The sequence below is a fragment of the Spodoptera frugiperda genome, chromosome 28 (genome assembly GCF_023101765.2).
Source record: "Spodoptera frugiperda isolate SF20-4 chromosome 28, AGI-APGP_CSIRO_Sfru_2.0, whole genome shotgun sequence".
Classification (NCBI taxonomy): domain Eukaryota; kingdom Metazoa; phylum Arthropoda; class Insecta; order Lepidoptera; family Noctuidae; genus Spodoptera; species Spodoptera frugiperda.
Window position 1 is genome coordinate 2,211,757 of NC_064239.1, and position 27,313 is coordinate 2,239,069.

At 36.3% G+C, this 27,313-nt stretch overlaps 1 protein-coding gene and 1 non-coding gene across 2 annotated transcripts in view; one reads left to right on the forward strand and one right to left on the reverse strand.

Moving 5' to 3' along the window:
• LOC118265226 (kinesin-like protein CG14535) overlaps window positions 1-27,313 on the reverse strand; it is a 331,078-nt gene that overhangs the window by 276,360 nt on the left and 27,405 nt on the right. The window contains exon 2 of the mRNA XM_035578024.2: window positions 17,366-17,481. Within this exon, the coding sequence (XP_035433917.2) occupies window positions 17,366-17,445 (80 nt within the window). The 5' untranslated portion in view covers window positions 17,446-17,481. The remainder of the gene's footprint in view (window positions 1-17,365; window positions 17,482-27,313) is intronic.
• Window positions 9,622-9,705, forward strand: Trnal-cag (transfer RNA leucine (anticodon CAG)). The gene has a single exon. It is a non-coding gene; the product is annotated as a tRNA-Leu (tRNA).

Genomic DNA, 27,313 nt, shown 5'->3' on the forward strand with positions numbered 1-27,313 from the left:
TAACACGGGCAACGCAGTTGACAGAATAGTTTCTGTATTCACTTAACTGAATTTCTGTATCCTCACAAATTTTCGCTTCAACCCAAAAACCAGATGACAAATTCCACCTCAGCACCATCACCTTCCAAGTTATTACATGCAAATTACGTTCAGTAATCTCTTAATTGAGGCGCGGGCGCTCAAACAAGCGACGCAAATTAACACCCGAGGCGACAAAAATAACAATTCCAAATGAACATCTGTCAAAACATTGGATCTCTGTTTGTAACCAAGTCAGCTGTGATAAATTACTGGCGGAATGCTGTGGCGAATGTAGATGGGACAGATGTGAAGCTTTAAGTGTTGGGCAACAAAAGAAATTGGGGAAAAAACTAAGGTAACGGTTGTCCTACAAAAAAGTCGGCGAAAACATGGATGTACTAGTATAGATCTTTAAGAAATAATAAAGCAACGTCACGCCTTTTATCCCTGAAGGAGTAGGCAGAGGTGCATATTACGGCACGTAACCGTCAACCGGCTAGGCTGTCGTGCAACTTGTAACGGGTTCGATTCCCGCACGGAGCTATCCTATCCGATCATTGTCATCCGCAAATAGTAGTTACAGGTTTGAGTGTTATGTGTATGGGAATTTATATGTTTGTAAACGTAACCACGACACAGGAGAAAATCCAAGTGGAAAGAAATGTAGTACTTATAGGCTTAGTACTTTCTCGAGGTAGCCCTCGAGATGCTAGCTACGATCAACGCCCCTTTACTAGGCCAAAAGACTTATCAAGTCAACAACAGCCTTCATAAAATTGTCCACACAATTACCACTGGAGACAAGCAAGCATGGTTTGACCAACAACCCGTCAAATTAAGTATCATAAAGAATATGAAGTAAAAGGGTGGACATGTCAAATAAATTGTTGACATTATTGTTACATAAAGATATGAAAAAAGTTGAGTAATTTTGGCAGAGTACTTTCGCTTTGGATGGTGTCCCAAATATAGGAAAACGGGAAATTAATTATGGTATGTATCAAAATATAGAAACTACTTACTACTAGATAATTATAAAGATTTAATCATCTTCTACCTCCTATATCGACTGCCTCGTTGGTCGAGTGATCGCAAAGTCGACTGCCGGGCAAAGAATCTTCGATTCCCAAGTCGAGCAAAGAAATATTTTTTCGGTTTGTCGATTCAATAGTAGCACGGAGACTGAAATGGTGCCCAGTATATGGCTATAGGCTCAACCCCTATTACATAGGACTTAGAACATAAATTGTAAAAATTGGGTGAACATTCTACAGTGGCATTACGTGCCGTCATGTGCACCTTTACCTACCTTCTCAAGGATAAAACGACATCGAAGATAAACACTTCTGAACTAAAAAAATACGCTACAGAAACAAATAAACAACGAATTCGATCAAGTATAAAAAAGAGCACCAATTTCAAAAGAAAGAACTCCCCATAGACTCATGAAATTATTATAAGCCGACTGACCTCTCTCAATGTCCACAGAAGTCCTACATTATCAAATATTAAACGCAGTATCTGTTACCGGAAAATATTGTAAATGTATCGGTTTCACATTAGCATCGACCTTGTAAGGGTTCCAGTTTATTTTTATGGCAACCCCATTGTGACATGGATCAGTTTTCTAAGGTCTTTCAGCCCTTCAAACCGTCCCATGACAGTCCTGACGGTTAAATACGTTTTTGGATGCGTTTACAAATCGCTCCGAAGGGTTTGGATGAATGGGAGTGTCTTTACGTCGTGGTAAATGTTTAGTGGGTCATTTGAGTAATGCCCCTTATCATTGAAGATTTGGTGATGGGGGAATATAAGTGGGTTATCTGTGTCGTCATTTTAATGGTGAAAATGGTATAAAAATGGGGCTATGATAACCAATTTTGAATGTGCATCGACATTCTAGAGGCCTACAGGATTAATCATTACACCTTATACACTATCGCTATACAATCGTAATAAAATATGTCTACAAACTCAATCTACAATTCAACCAAGAGTTTATGTTACATCCACGAAGCGGTCAGACCAACAAATAAACAGGAGCTAAAATATAGGGCTCTGACGTAACGACCTTGAGCCTGACCCTTATTACCATCCACCATCAGCTGTTTTCTCCGACCTTTTCACACCAATTGCAAGGGAATTCTTACAAAGAATATTATGAACCTTTTAAGTTCAAGACCCTCATACGTAACACGATTAAATCAGCAGAAAATATCGTCGAAAAAGTGATTTCTCGCTACAGTTTCTTTGCAAAAGTATGGGAACCCGTGACCCAAGCATACTGAGGCCGTTTCCCAGATATATTTTATATGTTATTACACATATTATGTCCTCCGTCGTCTCCCGGACCGGTTTATCGTCTTAATATACTCCTTTATCGTGGCTCGAGTAATCGTTTTTTTCATCCGGAAGTGTGTATTCTTATTTTATTTTTATTATGATATACGGTTTTATTACAAATTGTCGCCCGCGTATATCAGAGTTATTGTTCACGGGATGCGTTAAATTCTATTACTTTTTTGTCCGTTTTCTTTAGTGGTTCTTGCGTTATTAGGAATTTGTGTCAGTTTATTTTGATATCTTGGTCATATTTTGGCTTCATTTGTAAAAAGCAAAATGACGCAATTTAGTATAACACCAGTCAGCTCGTTTTGAGTTAAACATTTTTGCACTGCATTGTTTGCATTCAATAAAATTGCACATGTAAGCACAAACGCTGCATTTTAACCTGAATTGGAATAAATACAGAATATTGCAGCCGAAGCAGTATCAGGTTCCTTCGTAACATTATGATTAATAACCCATTCCCCACATACGTGGCCATAAAATATAATCTAATATAGACATTCACACATCTTGACGTACACTCGGTCACCGCTGGGCGTTGAATTATTGGTACTCCTTTACACTACTTAACACCAACTTATCTCTGCTGCTACAATATTAAAAGCTACACAATTTTCAGCTTTATCAACTAGACTTTAAAGTTGTACTGCATTTTTGAGGATAGCGTTTTTAATTTGGGATCACTCCAACAGTTCTGCGGTTGAAACGTCTTTGAATAATTTATTGGTTAGATTTAATACTGGCTATTGTATTGCATTCGGTAGTACTTGGCATGTTTCCATTGACTTAATGGTTATTGGCGATTTTAATGGCGAATACCTTGTATGAGTTGTGACTTTGTCTAGACCAACATTTCATAGAGCAGTTCCCTTAGATTTGTGTAGTGGATCAATTATGCATGTTATTGAATTAGGTTTTGGAGCAATTTCATTAAGTATCATCGTTGTGCGGTGTGGTTCTGTGGATGCTTGTTTAATGGATGTATGCTTATATCGTAGTGAATGACTTGGACATTTTATTTCTTTGCTATGAACATGTATTTAAGAGAATAAGACCTAGATTACAAACAAAGTCAGCTCAAAAGTGGTTTTCTGTTAACAGTTGCATAGGTATGTTGTCATCTGCTATACACAATAATAATCATCAGAAAGCTTTTTTTACCTCATTCTAAGAGTGAATACAGTGCAACATTTAGACATTTAGACTTATCAACGCTAAAAAGGTAGACCTTTTTTAGCGTTGATAAGTCTATGTTCAGCCACCAATCCACTACCAACCTACACGTCTATCGTTAGTAAGTACGTTAACCCTTTCATAACTTACTCCTTGCCTATAAATCTTTACGTCCTAAGGCTACAATGTGCACCGGCTCCAGTGCGATCATATCCTCGATCAGCAGATAGCCCGCGTGTGATGGAGGAGTCGTCAACGCGTGCACAATGAGCTGCTTATCGCGACCGGCTAATGGGGGTACTTAGCTGTAGGTAGGTAGGTACGTGTCTGGCTAGTAGCTCTATGTTGAAATGTCAGGCGAGATATTGGTAGCTTTTTCAAAATGTGTTTTACGGTCATTCTCCCATTTTCCAGTTTGTTGTTTCTTGTTTTTAATTACCGTGACGATTTTTATTTTGACTTAGAACGCATTGTCTACAAATCTGCTAATAACTGTTACATATGGCATTGATGACTGAATTTGTTTCGTTGATGTTTTTTTTGTTCATGTTGTAATAAGTTTAGGTCAATTATAAATGGTGACTGACGTGAATGCATTAGATTTCATATTTAGATTCGATATTTTTAAAACATTTTTGCAGGGATGATATCGAAATGATTTATTAGGTAACTGTCATGGCTTTATTTTCATTCCAGTCTACATCTTATCGTTGCTTATTCTATTTACTGAAGCTACTGGCTCCTGCAGTTTCCCAGCAAATACCACTACAACTAGCATTAGTCACTGCAGCTAAGCTGTGCCTAACAAATGACGTGGTCTCTGTCTTACTGTGAACTATAATAAGTTTTGTTTTAAAGTTAGAACGGGGTGGAAAATATTGATTATTATCTTTTAAATAAAAGGTAGGTTGAGTGGTGTTTATAAATAGGGGAAAATAATGCAATGTTGTCGCCTTGTGCAATGCGAGAGGGAGTGTCAGACTATTACTGACTAAAAACCACCTCGTTCCTACTCCTGCAGGCAGCAGTTTGAGTGGTCTAATAGCTCATAATCATATTGGTAGGTAATTTCAGCCTCAGGAGCAGAATTTGCTGTGTTTATAAACACATAATAGATGATACAGTCAGCGAATTAGTTAAAGCTTTTAAAACTTTTTAATTTTCATTATTTAGGTACGTCACTCATTATTTACCTCACATATTATGTTTGTGTACCGTCTGTAAATATTTGTCCACTAATATAAGTTAAAGTTGTGTATCTTTTTCTGAAGCTGTGATCGGATAATAGAAATACCACGGAATAGAAAAAAAAGTTTTCTGTATTCCGTGAGAAATACACACTTATCTATGACCGTAACAGATTCCTGTTAGTGCTGCTCCCTAGCGACCATTTTCAGAACTTTTTAGGGACGTCAAGCTGGAATACAAAGTTCACAGAGTTGCCGCTAGAGGGCGAAATATACAAATCTCCGCCAACTTTCAACTAACGCCATCTATGGTAGTTGTGACGAACTGATTACATTCAGTAGTTATGTTTTTAGATGATAGATGGCAGTGAATGTTCACTGTGTGAACTTTGTTCAAAAATATATTTTAGCGTCGCTTAGGGATAAAAAAATGGTATTCTGTGAATTACAAAGAAAACAATTATTTTTTTTTACTTTGAAAATGTCAGAAAGAAACATTTTTTATTTCATTAAAATTAATACCTAAATTATGCGTAATATTTTTGGAAAACAGGAATTTATGAGTTTTATGTTATGACCAAACATAATAGGTAAGTACCTAAGCAGTGTATGCGTTTTTGTTTATAATCCCCTGTGACTGTAGCTAAAGTAATTAAAAGTTCAAAACCCTAAAACGACTACGAATGGACAATTCACAATATTTTATTTTTATTTTCCCTACAAGCCAATTCTCTAGAATTCCAAAATCCACTTCAAATAGAAATCCCAAGCTTCCTGACTTCAAACGCATAAACGTTGCAATTTATACGGTGTATTGCATCTCCATCCCCATCGCGTCACTAGTAGGTAGACGACAACACATCAAGCTGTGAAAAACCAGTATATCATGGACTCGCTTTGTATGATCTTTCCGTACATTCAAAGATCAGCTTATAATGGTGATTCATCGCGTCACTAGTAGGTAGACGATAACACATCAAGCTGAACAAAACCAGTATATCATGGTCTCACTTTGTACGATCTTTCCGTACATTCAAAGGACTGACCTTATAATGGTGTTTCATCGCGTCACTAGTAGGTAGACGACAACACATCAAGCTATACAAATCCAGTTTAAGATGATCTTGCTTTGTATGATCTTTCCGTACATTCAAAGATCAGCTTATATGGTGATGCATCCCCTATTCACATCGCGTCACACGCCAGTAGTAGTTACGATAACATATCAAACTATACAAAACCAGTATATCATGGTCTTGCTTTGTACGATCTTCCCGTACATTCAAAGCTCATTTTTTAGAGGTTTTGCATCCCCTATACCCATCGCGTCGGTACTTATCTTTAGGTTTTTATAGCTGCAGTAATCGGCTCGCTTTACTATGTGCACGCACGCGAAATAAGAGATATTTCGAGTGTGTGTGTTTGCTGCACCCCATGCGTTGCAGTGGCCTTTATGACACCACACAGGTAGTTAGGGTTGGTGGGGAGAATGGGTTGTTTCTAGTAGAGATTTTGTTTTTGGGTTTTGTAGTAAAGTTCAATGAAATGCTGGGAGTTTATATTTTGATCTATTCAAATCTATTATAGATCTATTCAAAGACAATGATGACGTTAAACGTATAAAATAGACACACATTCAATAGTAAACTATTGAATGAAAACACTTTATAGCCGTCTATATTCAGTCGTCTTTATTCAGTAACTAACACTGAGTTTAGTTTGGCATTTCTTCTCAGAGTAGTCCGTACCGACCACATCTAGATTTTAATAATTTTGCCGCGTAAAAGTGTTCTTTTGTAGCGAATATGCAAAAAAATATCAGTAACCATTTAAAACATGAGTTAATAACAACACAATTGTTCGCAACATCAAAATGTCCAGAATATTTTGGAAACTTATTTTATGAAGCTTTAAAGAATATTTAAATTTCCCTATATACGAGTATCTACGATAACAACCTCGATGGAATCTTTACAATAGCTACAACAGTTACAGAAACTCTGAAAAACTCCATTTATTAAACTTTATAGCACCAATTTTTCCAAAAACTGTATGCACCAAACTAACAACCCTAGACTGCACTTGTGAGTAAAACCGAGTTGAGACACGTCCGCAGGCAATTAGACATACATTCGCACCCTCACCGTCGCCTCCCATTCTCTATTTGCGTCCCATCTCATTGTAACGTTCACTGTGACCGCAGTATTGCTAAATATTTTTCCACACTCCCTCTGATGTTGGTCTTGGTCTACATTTGTATGTATTTTTGTGCCCATTGTCAGCATGGTCTTTGTTGCTGTTCTAGTGTTCCAAATAAGTATCTTCTGTTAATGGTGCTTTTGTTTTTACTGTGGTATCTCCCAGATGATCAGTGAACTGTGTTTGCTTTACAAAACTTAATTATACTTTTGGAACATTTTATTGGATTAGTTTTGTAATTTTTAATAACCAAATTGTTTATAGGTTTTGTTACATTTTGTTGTTGACGTTTTGCCATCTCGCCTGATGGTAAGTGATGATGCGGCCTACGAAGGAGCACGTTTGTCTATAAGCAACCTATTCACTCGGGCTTTGAAGACACCCAGGTTATACCCATCAGGAAACACAGACACCGGCAAAGAATTCCATTGTCTAGCAATTTAATTCCGCTGTGTGTAAATTTTATTTACATTGCTTGTATATCTAAATCATAAAACTGTTCCCCGTTACATATTTATTTAGACTCTATTCCTAGCTCACGTTATTTGCACTTAGAACATAATTTACACCAGTCGATACACGAAAAGCAACAAACACCTCCTTTGAATCAATGGTATGATTCACAGTTACAATTGTTCACATTTGGCGTCCGGCATACACTTCACACTTTGATCTCTCTCTCGGATCCTGCACGATATCAAGAGGAAACAGGTGTTGAAAGTTATGAGGGCTTTTATTAGACCTACTTTGATTTGTCCAGGATTCTGGGATTATAATAAAAAGTATGAAGGCAGCTTTTTGTTTCAGTTTTAAGATGAACAGGATGTTTGCCATTTACTGCGCATATTTGACGATAAAACTCCGTTTCGGAGAAGAAAAATCTTCCTCTTCGTGTTATTAAAAGCGGAATAATTAATGTGCTTTTAATCTTCATGATAAAGGGAATAATTCGTGTTTACCAACGGGACAAAAAAGAGGACGTTAAAAAAACTACCTTAAATTGTAGAACTCAACACGAAACACAAAAATATCTTCAAAAAACATCGCTACATACATCATCTAAACACCTTTTATGAAAGTTAAAAATAACATCAGTATATTGGACCGATGAAACACTAATAGTTTTAAATCATCATAAAAATATGAACAAGTCTAAAAGAGCGTCCAAAATAGTTTTTAAACTTTTTAGTATAAAGGAAGGAGATGAATAAAAAGTGGCTCAAAATGTAGCAGCTAAGGGTAAACAGAATTGCTTTAATTAGTGCTTTTTGCTGTTAATTAGCTAAGACCTAAATGATGCAAAGGCAATTGCTGAATGCTTGCTGAGCTGGCTTTAACTCTCAGAGCAAAGAAATGAGATTGGCTGGATGGCTGCAGTCTCTTCAGTAAATATTTTAAGTTAGTCTCATTCGGAACGAGATTGGACAAGCTATCTTATCTCAGTTACTTTAAAGTGGTTAATGATTAGTCGTTAACTTGTATTTAGTGAACACTTTGTTATCTTTTCGGGTTTGTTTGAATACGTGTTTATATGTATGTGTGTGTGTGGACTAATGGGTGTTAGATGGGACCAATTTAATGGATGTTTTCATATAGATAAAGTATCGGAAGCAATAATTGTTTTCGTGTCTTAAAACTTTTTTTTAATTGTACAAGGGTCTAAAGACTTTATTGTACAATAGAATCGTATTGTCAAATGCGGCAAAAGAAAATAGCAATATCGGTTGCAATTCAAGTAGCTTGAGGTAACTTCCGGAAGAAAATTGAAACAATTTTAGATCAGGGGTGTTAATTGTTTAAATTAGAAAAACATATAAAGTGACCATTGCTGTGGAACATATGATATTATTTGCTATATGTGTCAGTTTCTTTTTATTTTCCTCTATCTTAGAATATTTTGGTTCTTTAATTTATTTTTCATTTAGATTTTTTCTGAACTTAAGTTTCCTATTTGAACTGTCACTTATCTGCGGAAGCTCCTCTATTTTATTATGTTTTGTTCTTTAAATAGAATACATTTTTGCAGATAAAAAATAACATTTACGTTTTTAGATTATTGTTTAACCTTAAAAGAGCTACAAATATTATTGTTGGTAACATAGTTCATCAAAATTAACATCAAATAAATCAAGGCATAACCATTGGCAAAAATAAAAACAAAACCCACCCAAAGAGTAAACGCAGACTAATTTTATGACGGCTGCGCGCACAATCACACGTGCCCTGCGCACGCGCCGGATTATTTACCGGAACCACATGGTAAGATCAATGGGAACACCGGACGCGCCGCCATATTGTCCTCGTAATGTGCATCGCTGTTCACAAGTATCGTTATTTTGCACTGGTTTTTGTTTGTTTTGTGTTAGAAGTTGAGATTTAGACCTTTTGTGGTTATAAATAGAGTCCAAATTGAGTCCAATTTGGTATTTTCTTTTTTTTTTACTATTCTACCGATATTATTGGAAAAGAGGATTATGTTTTTCTATTTTGTTTCCTTTTATATGCTTACTGACGGTACCTACTTATAAAAAACTTTAACAGAAGGCGTGTTTTTTTACTGAACTATTTCAAAATAGTTTAATTCTTATTAAAGACAGAGTAAATACATAATGTAAAAATAAACAAAAATAGATATTTCTTAGTTAAAATGTGTCATCGAAACCAATATCACTATTTCGACCCATTTCTCATCGTCAGGATGGCCGAGCGGTCTAAGGCGCTGCGTTCAGGTCGCAGTCCACTTCTGTGGGCGTGGGTTCGAATCCCACTTCTGACAAGATATCTTTTTGTACTTTTTTCCACCAATTACACATTTTTATTTATTTTCAAACACATTTTAAGTACTTTTTAATAAAATAATACATTATTCAGTCATAATTTATAATAATAAGAAGCTCTTTATACTATTATCTGATATTATAATGAAAGCGCCTTTATTAGTGTTCAATGGTGCATTTATTACTGTATCGATACTAAATAAATTAATACATCAGTAACTGGGATACTTTATAATCATATTATTTATAGGCTTTTGTAACAATAATTTCCTTGTAGATTTATTACAAGTAGTTTACTATCAACGTTTTATCTTAGTTTTACTGTAGTGAGATAAAATAAATCCATTGTTTTTGTTAGTGTATGTCATATAAATAGTACATGTACCTAGGTTATTAGTCAATTAATTATTGTAATAGAATATGTATATTAACATTTTAAAACCGTATCATATCATCATAACTGAAAACTGGTTGAAGGTCGAGTTTCAAGTGCGATTACACAGCAAGTAGACCCGGGTTCGATTCCCGAGTAGGCTCACTGGTGCCAAATCTTTGTTATATATTTTTATGTACTTCTCTGACTTCCTCTTTAAATATTAGAATGCGTAATATCAGTTATTTATGTTTAATGTTTGTAATTTATTTCTTTATTTAATTAGGTACTTTTATACACAAGTATATAATAGTTCTAGTACTACTCCATAACTTAATATATACACATATTTATGTTTTTAATAAATAAAGACCGGCAACCTTTAAAAAAAAAATATGCTGAAGTTTTTAAAGAACAATGTTCAGATACCTAACGTAAATTAAACGTTTTAATCGGCCAACAGAAAACAATATGAATATTTGACCCCAATAACAATATTTTTTACTCTGTAAAGTAATTGAATTTGTTTTTTTACATACTACGTAAAATTTTAATATGTACTAGATACTTTTTTCGCTGCGTCATCGAACAATGTTGAACAGCGCCACGTGTGCGAATTTGGAACTAATTGGCTGTCATTTTTTTAGGCCGATGACCGTGACAAGAGTTTTTGTACGTTTTAGAATTTTAATTGTTTTTTTTTTATTTTGACAAACAACTTAATGATTGTATAGGTTTTGTTAACTGTTAACTTTTATTGCATAATTTTCTTATGAAGTTATCATTGATTTACTGTTGAAGTAAAGATTATACTTTCCTAGTTTTGACCAAAAATACAGTCTCCATCAGAAAATATGATTGCACGGTTGGCGCGGTGCCATGGCAACTGGCTGCCGCGTAACGTTCAGCGGGTTCGATTCCCGTACGGAGCAATTCTTTGTGTGATCCACAAATTATTGTTTCGTTGTGTTTGTAAACGCATTCACGGCACAGGAGAAAAGCCTAGTGTTGGACCCAGACTCGAAACATATTTTACTAAACACGTAACTAAATGAAAACCAACAGCACTATTAGTTGGTGTAGGTAACTAAGATTTTCAAATAAATAAACATCAACATGAATCATTGAAGCCATAATAATATTTCACGACAACAATAGCCAAGAAAACTACCCAATAATCTTAAGCAGGTATTATAGCTATTTTCCAGTATTTTAGTATTGAACGGAGAGGTACGACTATGGCCGGTGATACGACTCATTGTCCGAAGAATGGCGTGTAATGACTCCTCAATGGTTAATGCAAAGTGAAGTATGATGTATCTGTGGAGGTTACTGGATGGTGCAACACTTTTGTGTAGATCACACTAATATTATAAATCTGAAATTTGTCTATCAATCACACTAATGGCGCATTTACATTAGTCGGTTAGACCGTATTCGGCTGCAGGCCGTATTCGGTCACCAACTAATATAAACAGGTATTCGTTTGACCGTATTCGGTTTGGCCGTCGGTTTCGGTGACCGACCTACGACCGACCTAATGTAAACGCGCCATAAAACTACTGAACGAATGTTGGTGATAATTGGTATACAGACAGAATATGAACTGTCTTGAGTGATAGAATACTTTTGACAGCTGAATCTTGTTTTTTATAGTTTGTTTTTTTCGTAGTTACGATGACAAGATGCGAATGTCTATCAACAGCTCATGACTCTATTACTACTGAACTTTTCAATAACTTTATATTTTTACATAATATGTCAGTTTGCTTTAATCTCTACGGTTGGCAAGCAGATTGTGAATGCAGCCACTGAACCAACTTGGCAATCATTGCTGTTCTTACTCATTTTTTTCATTTTCACTTCCAGCTACCCAAACATCTATCTTTCCCTACCAGTCACATCTAGCATCTACCACTACATCTACGTCACCGCATGAGTCTGCGTGAGTCTGCTGATGGCACTTGAATACTGGCCGGGAGCCACGTGCATTTTTTACGAGAAACCAACTAACAATGCCACGGCATGGCTACTTGAGGATCCTTAGCCTCTTGTCCTGAGAGGAATGAGAGGATCTTTGCAAGGCATTGGATCTGGAAGTTAATGAGGGATGTATTGGTGACCGGACTGTGGGTAACTTTTTTAAGTTTGTTTTGGGTAAGTTGTGTTTTTTTATTAAGGAAGGGGGGGATGTTTTTTGGAGTGTTTTGTTATGATCGTTTTCAGTGTGCTTACTGTGTAAATAAATTGACTGTATGTTTGCAGCAAGAGTATTATTTTTAATATTGTAAGATATGTTACTGAACTAACTGATAATGATCTTATAGAGTTCATTCGTCCCCACAGCTGCAGACTGCCTAGCGAATTACCGGGGCTTTGACTCGAAAAGCAGGAGTAGGAACGGGGTGGTTTTTAGTCAGTAAGAGTCTGACACTTCCTCTCACATCGCCCAAAGCGGGAGAAGTCATTAGATGAATTTGCCCACTCAAAAAAAAAAGAGTTTGTTCATAATATATTCAACAAAATACAGTCATTCATTAAAATATGGAATAAACAGACGAGTTTACAGACCAAAAGTTAAATGGGATTCATTTAAGTTTCATACTCTACTCATGCTTTTCCATTTTCAAAATGTATCACATTAATTAACACCACATCAGCCATTCAAGCAACCGCAGCATCCCTTCATTGCTTTGACCATTCACACGCATCACATGTCACCTCAAAGTTAAAAAGCGTAGCAACTGCACTGCAGTTGAAAAAGCCAAGTATTTGAATGTGTACGATGAAACGCGTCGAAATATGAATACCTTGTTACCCGACTGTTTATGAGATTTATTTACGGTTTACACCGACGACACGGGTAATGTTGTACAGTGACGGTTTTGGATGGTGTATGGTGTGAGCGATAGCGTTTCATATTTAAGTTTTCGTTTTAATACCATCATTATCATCATCAGCTTGTTCTCGTCCTGCTGGACAAGGATAGGCCTCTCCAGTAACACGCCACTGAGCTTGTCCTTCAGCTCTATGTATCCGACCACTACCACTACCTTGCGGATATCGTCAATACACCTAGCCACCTAGCACCTAGCAAGCCACCTACACTACGTTCGCCTTTTAGTATAGATTCTTTTAATTCAAATAGATAGAAATAAATGAACTCCATTGAATGATAAACGGATTACCTGTAGATAGTTAATTAGCTCCGCCCATGCACAAAAGCAACATTGAAGGAGTTACAAACGTGTTGCTTGTCAGCTGTTCCAAATGAATACTCTGTATTATTGATGGTTATGTAGGATTTATCATTTTTTTTTATCCATTTCTTCTTCTTTCGCATTTTAAAACTATTAAAAACAGGGTCGCGACGATGAAAACAGACATTTGCTTTTAAAAATCTATTTTCTTTTCCCTTAGACCATTCCACGTCAAGCACACGTGCATATGTTTGTGTGTAACTGTCATCGAAAATGCACAGACTATAACCTCACAGCTCATGTGGCCATTAATTTTTTACCCATATTACCACCGTCCGAGTAAAATATTTATTTTTAAAGAGCCCGGTAAAAGGGTTGGTCTATGGCATCTATGCACATCTGGTTTAAAAAGGGTGCCAGTATAATTTACTACTGAACAGGGGTTGTTTATTTTGGAAAGGAATTTTGAATCTTATCCTATTTTTGGTAAGATTCATCTTTGCTTGTTTCATGTTTATATTGGTTTATCTAATCACGGGGGCGTGAATCGACAGTTTTAACGAGTTTAATAGTTTTTTTTTGTTTGGTAAAATATTTCATGAAGAAGCTTTTGTTTGGAAATAGGTTTGACTTCATAATACATTAATAGGATTTAATTAAATTTTAACATAATGTAACTTAACAACGTTGTATAAAAAGTACGTTGATGAAAAAACAATAATATTACTTAAGTACGTACTTTCTTTTCACCCTCAACGAACAAGAAAAATACTTACATGCAGAGTTTACTTCCACCGAATTCTTTGAAATCCAAACGGTGCACTTATACGACTGCAGTTAATAACTAAACAGGATATTGTTACAAGCTACACTTGTTTCGAAATGTACTGAGGGAGTATCCATTACGCAATACTTTAATGTATCGATGGCATAACTATTACAAGTATTTAACGGTCAGAGTGGTTTATACAAATTGTCTTACCGCCGTACCCAGAGTAATTTAATGGTTACTTAACCCAGTCCTTAGCAATTGTTTTCGGCACAAAATCGTTACTAAGTAATCATTAAATGTCTCTGAGTATGGCAGTTGGACTTAATTGTTCTAAAATTTATAAGTTTTTATCGCAAGTCCCATGGCTGGAGGTGAGCCTATTTCCATACAAAGCATTTATTACAATTAATTCTTAATTAGGCACTTTTGAAACGTCAAATTGAATTGTCCTTCATTTAACCTAGATGTTCATTCTAAAAGTCGCTTTGAATGAAGAAGAACAAACACTGTGAAGACGTGATAAAAGATAAGCTACATAGTATTATGAAAATCAATCTTATTTTCCATTCTGTATTTATAGGACCAACCAAATTATTTAGAAAAATCACTCAAATTTCAGACTAGATAAGATACCTATCCTTGTGTACCTAAGTTATGTAACAGTAGGCCGGTAAATGTAACCATACTTTACTCAACCATTTCCTATGGTAATACTGTGGAACCTTTTGCAAAGGATGATCCATTCCCATTCAGGTAACCCAACTTAACATTTTGTTCATTTCGAGATCAAAAAGATTTCTTATATTTTTTCAGGTTGAAATTGTCGAATCTGGTTCGAAAAGGATGGATTTACGTGTTCTGTATTAACATAACATCAACCTTCTAAATCTACTAAAGGTGAATCTATTACATACTTAGGTAAACTACTTGAATTGTACTTCGATTCGGCAACCACATTCAAGACATCTCATGTAGCATTTGGGTCACAAACCGGTAGAAGGGTGGAGCTATGATCCACTACCAACAGATGTATCGTCGTTGTCGTTTTAAAAGTACCTAATTATATGGTTTAATTGGAGTAAATGATTTGATTTTGACTTTGAACTTTCATAGACTTTGTCAATGACAGACAGACAATCATAAATATGTGTATTTCTTAGTGATGGTTTACAAGAAATTATGATTATATTAACGTAAAGAGAACTGTTTTGATTGAGATACAGTAACTGAAATTATGGTCCGAGATCCCAGAGCTGTCAGACATAATATAACATTTTTACAAGCATATAACCTTCGTATTACAGTAGTCTTGTATATACTTTTTAATGTCTGAATGTTTGTAGAGCTTGCCGAGTGACACCAGCGCAGGTTGGTACCTGCGCAGGTGAGAAACTAAAAATTAGACTCACTTAACGTAAATTTTTATGTCTGATTTTTATATAATATATAAATTATGTTTTGTAGAATATTACTCTGAAATCATATTAAAAAAAATCAGACACTTTCCATGGACCAAAACTTTTATCAGACACTTTAAAGCTCTAAAAAATAGTGCGCCTTACAAAATTGTAATATTACAAGACGAAGGCAAGTAAGCCGAAGGTTATATGCTTGTAAAAATATTATATGTCTGACGGGTCTGGGATCTCGCTCTATTACAGCATTAAAGTTTATCATACTATGAAGATACCAACAAGGCAATCAATCAAACAAACAAACAACAAAACAAAAGAACCGCAACCAAAAGAAAAACCCAATTTGCTACAAAAAGACAAACATTACAGTTAAGATGACATTTGTCACAAAACAGTTCACAGATTAAAATATAAAGAAGGTCACGCAGTTGTGACATTGCGTGTATTCTGCCTACACAACACTTGGAGAAGTGGGTTCACAAGTCATATGATATTGTTGTCTTGAACCGACACAAGCGTATCGGTTACAATGTCATCGAGATGACATAACTATTATAAATTGCTTTCTATGTCTCTACTTGTAGTGAGTAAATGGTGTGAATGTGATGTCAAAATAGTTTCGTATCTAAGATTAATTATTGTAGTCTTTACCATCTGTTTTTTGTTACTTGTAGGTAATTAGGTGGCTTTAAAAAAGTTTCGTAAGTTCGATTGTTAGTTTGATCAAATATTAGTCTAGTCCATCTGTGCAAGGAAGATGCGCAGCTTGAGTATACGATGTATCGATAGTAGGGAAGCCATCAATAGCACGCATCTTTCCATATAAAAACATAGCTTAGCTGGACTCAGCTTCTGCCAATTATATTCATTGGTAGAAGCCAAACGCATCTACAGCAACGTAGCATAGCACATCTCAGGTGGAAAAGCGGCTTAACGTCTGAAGTGTCCGATATTTATAGACCAAATCATAAACTTGATCAAAAAGTTATCTCAAAAACGATATCTATTTTCCAATTTAATTAAATCCTTTGTACCTACACACGAAGCTAGACAGAAACCCGATGAAAATCCAATCAAACGAAACAACAAAACTAATTCAATAATTAAATTAACAAACAAACAAAATCTGACAAACGGACTTCCCTTTCATTATATTAATGTAGATTAGATTCACAAAATCTGAGAATTGTAATAAGGACTCAATTTACGAAGTAAGGGCCAAAGTTCACAGCTTTATAGGGCAGCTCCCAATCTCCGGCCGGGCCTTCCTAAGTGTCATTACAGTATCTGAACGAGGAAAGATGGTTCAAGGAGCCTTTGAAACAAACCTTTGTTATCAACCGTTGTTTTCAATTTGAATTATGAAAAGGTATAAGCATTTTGTTTTGTGGAAATGGCCCGTAATAGGGACTGAGGAAGGTAACTTTCCAAAACCGATTAAATCGTAAATAATTTTGGGCAACACGCGAATGGGAGGAAAGGTAACTGAATAAAATGAATATATTTTATAAGTAGATGCGTACTATTTCGAGTAGGAACTATATAGAGAAGCCCGTAGAAGGTTACGTGGTGTCGTATAAAACTAAAATTTTTACTAGATTATACATATTATTCTGTTACGCCGACACAAATATATCAATAGGACTTCAAATACATATAAAGATATATCGGCATTCTCAGTGATGCATGCAAAAGGCTGCAATGGCCTTAAAAATTCTCAAGATCTACTTTTTATCCTGCCACTAAATGTCTCTAAAAATGTGACCTCATAATAATTTCAAAGTAAGAATAGCAAGGAAAGCATAAACCGCACCCACACAATTATTTCACCGAATTTATATTACAATTTGCCTACACGTTCACTTGACACCTTTCGGGAATTCACGACCAACATTTTACCTGGGCTGATGTATAGTTTCCTTGGGGGGAGGCATTGGAGTGGGGATCCTGCGGCCGCCCCTCATCCCGCTGCCACTCATCTTGGTCTCCAATCCTCCGATTGTCCTACGGCGGAACTGCAAAAAAAAATATAATTCTTCATTCTTCAGAACACTCTAACGAATGAGACAAGGGGTCGGTTTTATTGAAATCCTGTCGCGAAACATGTTTTAGTTTTTTCATCACGATCCCTTTTGTGTTTTCCGCGTTTTTATTTTGTCAATTAAATATGCTGTAATGAGAGGACGGAGGGAGATAGGCTTTGTTAGAAATGTTGCCTCAGAGACGTCTCAATGGATTTTTTATTAGATGAACATTCTAGCCTTCAAAGATACTATCTTTGCTTTGTACTTTCTTGGATTGTTTTGTCGCGGTTTAGAAGTGATTTTTATATTTTTACGAGATTTTGTTACGTTACGACAATGAAAACGCTTTACTATAATTTTATTATAACTTTCGTGAGACATAGTAAATTAATTATTACATAATCGACCAGTAGCAGCGCGACAATCGCCGCGTCGCGTGTCGCGGAATGCTGCTCATGAATATGAGCCTCTAGCGTGGCTGGAAACTAGTCGAGTTCCTCGTTAAACAGTTACGTGAGTAAGCCGATAACATAAAAATTAAATCAAAACTTCTATACAACATAATTAATCATTATAACTACAATAGACGTTTCTCGCCTTCCATGTTTCGGAGATCTAAGATTAAAATATGATCCTTTATTGAATTCCGATATGGGCATTTGTATGCCAAGTACCAACTATAGACGGTCATTGTAGTCAAATCTATTGATAGGTAACTCAAATTTCGCTCACGTACCAAAATAGTTGGAAGACAAAGCCATCCTACATCAATACCTAATGTTATGACAATAACGCCTATTTTCATATCTTCCAGCCTCATCGCTCGTCTAATTGTTGTTCGCGGGATGAATGCTAAAAGGACGTGTGCTTACGTAGAGGGTATAAGGTTGAAGTTTGCGTGTTTTTTTGTGTATTTTTGCAATGTCCTAGGATACATCAGTCAAAGCCTGACTGGAGCATTGTGACGTCTCTCAAAGCCTCCATTGGAGTCGTGAGGTTTGTTCCCGGTAACAAGGAACCTAGATTCAACGGTGATACTGTGATAGGCAACGTTTTTGTTTTCCATGGTTTAGTTTTTCTATAGGACGAGATGAACATTGAACATGATAGTTTTGTCTCTCGATGGAAATGTACGGAGATGGATATTTTTGAACAAGAAGATTGTTTGCGCATTCAGGAAAGATTTAAAATGCAAATTGTTGCGATATTAATAGCATCTGCACGGCTACCATTATTTTGCCGACAACGGAACTTCGGTAAGAAAATTAGCGAATGTCTCGGTGGTAAGAAATTAGCAAATCTATTCTCTCATTGGCGAATTTATACGGTAATTACTATACAGCCGTACATTGCAGACTATAGACAACTAAACCAACCATTATAAACAAAACAAATAAATTCAAATACAAATATTAATTTGCCACAAGCAATTTGGATTTGCATTAAATCAACAGAATGAATTATTTTGTGTATATTAGCGTATCAATTTCCAAAATGGGTACACGGTGGGCTGTCTGGACATTGTGTTAATTATGTTAACCGGCCAGCGGGCATATGGGCCGGGAATCGATGCAGTTAAATTGACATCGTAAAAATTTCAAGAGGACATTGCAGGCAGAAAATTTTACTGTTTGACGGATGCAGTATTTGATGGTTTAGGTTTTAAAGATTTAGATTTAAGTTGATGTACCACTAATATTTAGCAATTTCCTTAATTGATATAGTTCTTTAAAAAAATGACGTTAAGCCACTTTTGGATTTTCTTCTTCTACGCAGAGTGCGTTTACAAACATACAATTTGTGGATCACACAAAGAGTTGCTCCGTGCGGAAATCGAACCAGCTACACGTTGCACGGCAGCCGGTTACCCACCCACCGCATCAACCGTGCAGTCAGTTTACTTGCAACAATTTACATAATGTGCTCATTAAGAAAAATAAAAAAAACCACTATAAACTGTCAATCAGTCCACCAGATTATAGCTTTAAAACTATAAATCATCAAAGACTATAATAACCTAAATAACTATTCCACAGTCCACAGTAAAAACTAAAAAGTCACATTCTAAGTTTAAATGCGGAATGAAAACAAGAGACGCTTGATTCAGTGGCTCATTCAGCAACCATGAAAGGATGGGAATGTGGCAGATCTTATCATTCCCATCCAAACGACGCTGCGGCTGACTGACCGACTTCTTAACGGGAGTTTAAACATAAGAAAAAAAAATGGAATGCTGGAAAATATTTTATGAAAGGAAACGAATTTTCGAGGAAATGTGAGGTTTTTTTTTAAATATTTTCTGTGTGACAGGAGTTGAATGGTGACAAACGTAATGTCACGCCTTATCATCTTCGAAGAGGTGCATAAATATGTAACAACTAGCTACTTACGCGCGGTTTAACCCGCTATACTCGGCTCCTTTTGATCGTAGCATGATGTTTATAAATAACCTAAAACCTTCCTCGATAAATGCTCTATCCAACACAATAATTATTATTCAAATTGAACCAGTAGTTCCGGAAATTAGCGCGTCCAAACAAACACACTCTTCAGCTTTATGTATTTAAAAGTATGGATATAACACCCGCTTTTCGGCAGTTATATTGTCCCAAGTAATGAGAGCCTATTGCCATATATCGGGGGCAACTCTAAGCTACGTGCTCTTGAAAAATTATGTAAATTATAGATATTATAAAATTTTATACGAAACATTTGTATAACTTTTAATTTTTATACGATAATCACAGTTTTAGAAGGGTTATGTACCCTCAATGAGTCTAACACTCCTATAGAACAATAAAATTACAAACCAGTAAAGTAGTAATAAAAATTCCGCCACGGTTTATATCACAACAAAAGTTCTCGGCTCAGCATAATTTTAATCCCCTCGTCATTAAAAGTAAAGAGCTGTTACTCATAATATTACACTGTTGCTTTCAACAGTTACTTTAATCACAGTTTAAGTCTTGTATAGACTGAGCAACATTTGACCCGCAATAGGGATGATGACGGTGTATGAAAATTAAAAATCTATTTAATCCGTCAGTTAAATAAATAAATTAAAATTATCAGGCACGTATTTTTTATTTAGTCGTTTAAGAAAACAATACAATCTGACACTCCCTCTCGCCTCATCCAAGGCGGGAGAAGTCATAAGATGATTTGCCCTGTTAAAAAAATATATTTTACTTTGCTCAATATGTTGAATGGAAATATTTTGTTTAACAACGTTGTCCATCTACAGATCTACATAATGATTGATGACATGAAAGCCTCGTATCTGCTGGGCAAAATTTGACGCACAGCAAAATGTTTCTCAACTCAGATACTGCCACGTGTCAAATTGCATGGTTGGTGTCCGGAGCTGCGAACAGCGTAACAGGTTACTGGGGCTCTAGCTCAAAAAGAAACGGGGTGGTTTTAGTCAGTAAGAGTCTGACACTCCCTCTCGCCTCACCCAAGACGGGAGAAGTCATTGGATGATTTAAACCTATTTTACGAATGTTGTGCAATATTGTCGAATTGTTGCGTAGTGTACAAGAGGCTTAAATGTCACCGAGACGAACGTGACTTGGCATAGTTCCGCCTATTCCACAGTTTAGACTTAATTAGATATTATCATTTAAATAAATTAATACGGCCTCCCCGTGAATCCGTAATAAAGATGGCACATGAACTGAATATAATTAGGACATTCTTATCTAGTTGTGGTTGTGGTTGTAACCTTGAAATTGTGTGAATTATGAAGTTTGTGTTTGTGTGTGAAAGTATTATTTTAACTAATTACATCAGGCGTTCACAGCTTTTTCCTGGTTGAAGTTCACTTTTATTATTATCGTTTTTTTAATGGTATAAGCCGGTAAACAAGCTGACGAATCCATTGATGGGAAGCAATCGCCGTCGCCCGTGGACACCCGAAACACCAGAGACGTTACAAGTTAATCGGCATGTCGGTCACGGTTCTTTCTTTTTCATATCAGTCACTGGTTACCAACGCTTGGCGGAGGTGTTGCCTTCAACAGTTTTCCTTTGGCAGTTGATGCTGTAAGGTTAAGATGTTTTAAGGTTATTGACATAATATCACCGATATGCCCATACCAATACATATGCTTCCACTTCCAAACCCATAATCCATACCTTCATCTCAACTATCACTCTCAAAGGCCATATCTCTATTCGCACAATATCTCTAAAGCCACCGGATATTGAACCGCCATACTTGTCATTATGTCGTCACTAACGTGTCAAGTTGCGTTAATGATGGACCTATGTAGTGCACGTCAGATAATTAATGACACACGACTATCGATATCGAACATCTATCGAGTCGGTTACTCGATTAATCGCTGTGATTACTATTATTTTATCGATGTTTTGATTGGACATTTCTGGTTAATTGACTGTAACGTGTCATGTTAAGAATTAGACGGATAATTATTGTATTTTATTTTTATCTGCTAACTTTAGGTAGAATCAAAATCTGATGTAAAATAGGGTTAACGTGCAACGTGTAACGTTAAGGATTTACTTGCAAATAACGCACAGCTAGAACTTATGGTCGACGTAGAAACAGGCCTCTACGTCGATACATACAATTTTCCTGAAAAGTGTAGGAAATAAAAAATAGTAATTGTACTTAAAATAAATATTTCTAAAGTAGAGAATACGTTTAACTTGACACTCGACCAACGAGGCCGACTGCCGTTGGTCGAGTTTCGCAAGTGCGACTGCCGGGCAAGCGGTCTCTGGTTCGATTCCCAGATTGGACAAAATAAAAAAAATCGGTTATCAAAAATTTCGCAGTTGTGGCACGGAGTCTGGAATTGTGTCCACATGGGACTTATAACATAAATGGTAAACAATGGGTACACTTTACGTGCGGTAATGTTCACCTCTGCCTACCCCTTCGAGCATAAAAAGGCGTGACGATACAATACTTTTCACCGAGACGTGGATAAAAGTTAATTTATTCCATCCCACAGAAGCTGATATACGAAGAATAAGTAGGAAACTTGCAAAGTTTTGGACTGCATGAGTCAACTAAACTATCGTTTGTCTAAAATTATGTTACAAGAAGCGTAGCTACCTTCCAAACTTTTACTAGCCTCGGCTTTTCTGGTTTAGATGTAAGCTGGCGGGGAAGAGTTTTAAGTTGTATATGAGTTACCTTCAAGTAACATATTTTGAAGAAACGCTAAGACATTGCTAAGATACGTTGTTTGCAGTGTGATAGGTCACTGCGGAGCACCATTGCTTCTCTTACCGTGGGTGTCGCAAGGGCTGACTAACGAACTACATTACATTATAATGTATTTGATGGAGATCCTGCAGTAGTGGTATCCGATAAACCAAAACTTTTTCAACTCTGCTACACAGGGTAGAAATTATGATTATCTTTAAAACAACCTAACTTCTACTTCATAAGTTACTAAATACTTATCAAAGCTGGAAATAGGTTGATGCGGATAGGCTTCTCCGACCAGGTTATTGTCGAATAAGCTATACTAGGCTAAGCTAGGCTTTTCTTCAATAACCTGGTGGGCTTGCGCCCTATGTATACGTATAACAGTCACGCAAACCCATTTAGTATTAGCATTTAATATTTTGTTTTAAGTAAAATTTCCGTGGTGCTTGGCGACTGGGCTTCTCAGTTGTCCAGTCCTTTTTGCCTTAAGGCTTAAGTCATCCGTTCCTGCATTAAATTCACCGAGGGAAGTGGAAACTATCGTTTTCAGTCTTCTCCAATCTAATAAACATTTGTTTCGTTACGGGACTCCAAGACAGTCATTCATTTCCATACATGGGACGCGCCACTTCAGTGTTCCTGTTTTCATGTTTGTATCGAACTGTAGATCCTGGCATCAGGACCTTTGCAGCGAGCTATGGGAGGTTTGGCGGGCTTTCCCAAAAAAAAAAAAAAAAGGGTCGGTATCCGAGGGACCAAAACATACTACGATGACCAAACTGCCTAGAAGCATAGAATTATGATTGCTTTCTAGTCTTTATTGAACTGGGGATATTAACTTCTACTTCATAAGTAAATAAATACTTATTAAACTGGAAATAGATTGATTAGTTTCCATAAATCATAATATTAGAATACTTTGTCTCTAAACTTCATGCCGAATCTATTTAATCTAGAAGTACCTGGTTTCGAAGCTATATTCCCAAAATAGTCACAGTCTTGAAATATCCTATTTGTGAAGTCAATCCCGTTCGCAATTCAAAATCAATAAAACAACGGAGCATTTACAGTTAGACAATCTAGCATGCAAACATACATACATACACTCAAACATACATACATACATATACAGACATTCGTCTGTTTCATATTATTCGAACTATTCATCTCCGGCCATCATTACCTTTGAATATCGAGCTCATTACCCGTCCTTTTTACTCATTCCCAACACAAAAGAGAGGGTCGATTGCGAGGGAATTATATGCAATTTCATTGACTAGAAATGAGAATACCGCTTTCCTAGTCTAGTCCGATAACTGGGGATATTGAAATTTTATAGTAAAGAGCTTTACCCTCCAGATTGATTAAGTCTTTTTCTCATATTAGAAGCTTTGTCTCACTTTATGGGCTGATTTAATGTAGAATGAATTGGTTTTTAAGTGGCCATATTGAAAATGCTTTGAAATACGAGCTATTTGAGATATTTTCCAATTTTCCGTTGCGAACTCGATAAAAATGTTACGGGGACCGTATCTGTGGACTGGCTGTCAGTAGACGCTGCCGATAGCTGATGTTAAAGTAAAAGTAATTTGAAAATTTAAACAGACGGTTTTGAAATTGAAACTGTCGGTTTAGACAACTTTCATAGTTTAGAACATAGGTTTTTAAAATGTATGATTTGAAGTTTTGCCCATTCCAATGCCGTGGCTGCGTTTACAAACATACAATTTCACGTACACATGACACCCAAACCAGAAACTACAATTTGTGGATCAACGAAGAGCTAGACTGAAACGAGTAACGAGTGAAAACCAAACAATGAAGCGAACTCGCCGGCAGTGTGAACAGTCAGCGATCAACTATTTGTATGGCATGTCTTTTAGTTTACACGGAAAGTATATCTATTGTACGTTTCTTGAGCGAGAAAAAGCCATAGTTACGTTCACTCGCTAAGTGGTGGGACAACTGCCTAAGAGCCATTAATCGAGTCTTCCCTTATTTACTGTCTACAAACCTGCAATGTTTATGAATAATTTATCTCAGAAACATTGATCGTGCGAGACACTGTTCATTTAGTCAGTATTTATGCACACAACGCTACACATCACCTATGCAAAACCAATATAAGTTGACCGTCGAATGTGTTGAAAGATCATACGAAACAAGACCATGTTAAACTGGTTTTGTATAGCTCCATGTGAACCCGTGTGCACAATGTACATACTATGTGACACATGCACTCGTTTGAAAGTCAAAGTAATTTTGTGATAAGAATTTCTCGCAAATGAAACCAAATGAGTGTGATAATTTATTCGTATGAATAAAGTCTGTCTGTCTGTGGTATTGAAGTGGCTTGATGTATTGGATTGTTGGTAGATTGGTAGGTACTCAGTTATTTGTAGTTAGTTATTGTTGGGGACTTGGGAAGATTGGGAAGAGGGGTAATTGGGTCTCCGGTAACTTCACTCACACAACGAAACACAAACAAACACAAGCGTTAATTGTTTCACGTCGATTTTTTGGAAGGCCGTGGTATCACTCCGGTCGAGCCGGCTCATTCTTGCCGAAGCATGGCTCTTCCAGCCTTAAGGCCACACTCAAGACATGCTTAATAATTACTGTCAGTATATCTAATTTTAATTATTAAATGTCTCTGACCTACAAACTAATCCGTTACTGGAATAGTCCTTAGTTAACGATTTTATAGAAAATAATTGCTAGGTCTGTGGTTTTTTAGAATTAACAATTAAATGCCCAAGGCTGAATACGGCAGTTAATGACATTCGCCCCTCAAAAAGAAGCGTGTGTTACAAATGACACGTGTGTTATCAATGTTGTCTAAACTTAGACTTTACCGACTTTCGCTCATAACTAAGAAAACTTAGGTACATCCAAACTTCCTAGTTGAAACAAAGGAGTATTTGTATGTTTTATACGATGTGCTCCGACACGATGAGTCCTAAACCACAGGAAACTATACAAAGTTGCGTTTCATAGAACTTAAACATGAACACAAGTAAATAAAACATCCGTTTAGCTGATCCTGGGTGTGATGGTATTTATCTGGGGGCACGGTAGTGCCCCCGCCAAGACGAGCCAAGCGAAGCGCAAGCGCAAGGGCACTACCTACCTTTTCTCGAAGCGCTTCGTCGTATTTTTGAACCTTCATAACTTGAGTTTGGGTTATACCAGATAAACAAAAATTTCAGGATATAATGTCAGTGGTAGACTTAATAAACCTCTAAAGTTTCAATTGCATAGCTCTTATACTTTAGATTTTATTGATATCTAAAATACCCCGATTTCGTCACTCACTCACTCACTCACTGATGATCATCAAAATTCTTAAGGTACTTCCTGAAGTCCTAGAAAACTGAAATTTGGTATGTAAGCTAGTATTAGTACCCAAACAACAAAAAAATCCTAAAACTTGAAACTTTTACCCCCAACCCCTTAAACTAGGGGGTGAAAGTTTGTTCGAGACTTCCGCAACTTTTGACGCTAGAGGTCTGAATGCGGCCGCGGAGGGGTAAAAATCTGAAATAGCGAAACTTAATTCCCTATTTCCTGCTTGAGATCTGAAAATTATACACAAGTACATAGAACACAAACTTTTCATCAAATCAAAACATTATCCTACCCATAAGTACTTAGATATGAATAATATTACTACACTTCACTTCGGTAAGTGTTTATTAATCAACCTATACTTTTGAACATAAGCATCGTAAGTATAGTATGCGCCAACGCCCGCCGCCTGCCCCCTCGTCCCCGCGCATTAGCAAAAAATAATCGGCCCGTCAGCGAGCGCGGCACCCGAACGCGGGCAGACGCGCGAGGGCAGACGTCGTTGACGGTTGTCTCGTTGAATGAAAAATTTTCGGAATATTTCGGTGATTTAAAAGTTTGCTATCGCGGAGAAAAAAACCATTTGCCTAATATTTAATTGTTAGTAGTTTAGTAGGTAAAGGTTTAGATACTAGTGTTTTAATTTTCATTGATAAAAAGTATTAGGATTACGTTTGCAATTTTCTTATAAATTTAGTAGTTTAGTAGGTGAAGGTTTAGTTAGGTACTAGTGTTTTAATTTTCATTGATAAAAAGTATTAGCATTACGTTTGCAATTTTCTCACAAATTTAATTAAGATATTCAAAGATTGAATAAGTAGGTATTTGCAATTAAGTAGTATAGGTTAGTAGGTATAATATGTTTATAGTTGTTTATGTAGGTACGACTTAGTGAGAATAATTTGATACGTAGGTCATTGTTTAATTTTCATTGTTAATAGGTTTAACTTAAGTAGTTTAGGATTACGTACGGTTTGAATATTGTATACCCCAAAAAAAGAAAGAAAAAATGAGCGACAAATACAAGTATTTTTTTGTCGCTCATTTTATCTTTCTATCATAAGCAACCTACAAAAAGAAATGAAATCCCACAAAAACATTTCATGTTAAATGTTGCCAAGACGAGACCATATAGCTCGCACTGTCAAAAAGTAATCAGATCCCGTGTAGAGCCAAGTTTCTAACCCTACATGCCCAGACCTAAATCGATAAGCCCTAATTTCACACTCAAGTTACGGGGAAATTCTACAGCCATAGCTCGTACTGCGTAGTTCGTAGCGCGTAGCAGAG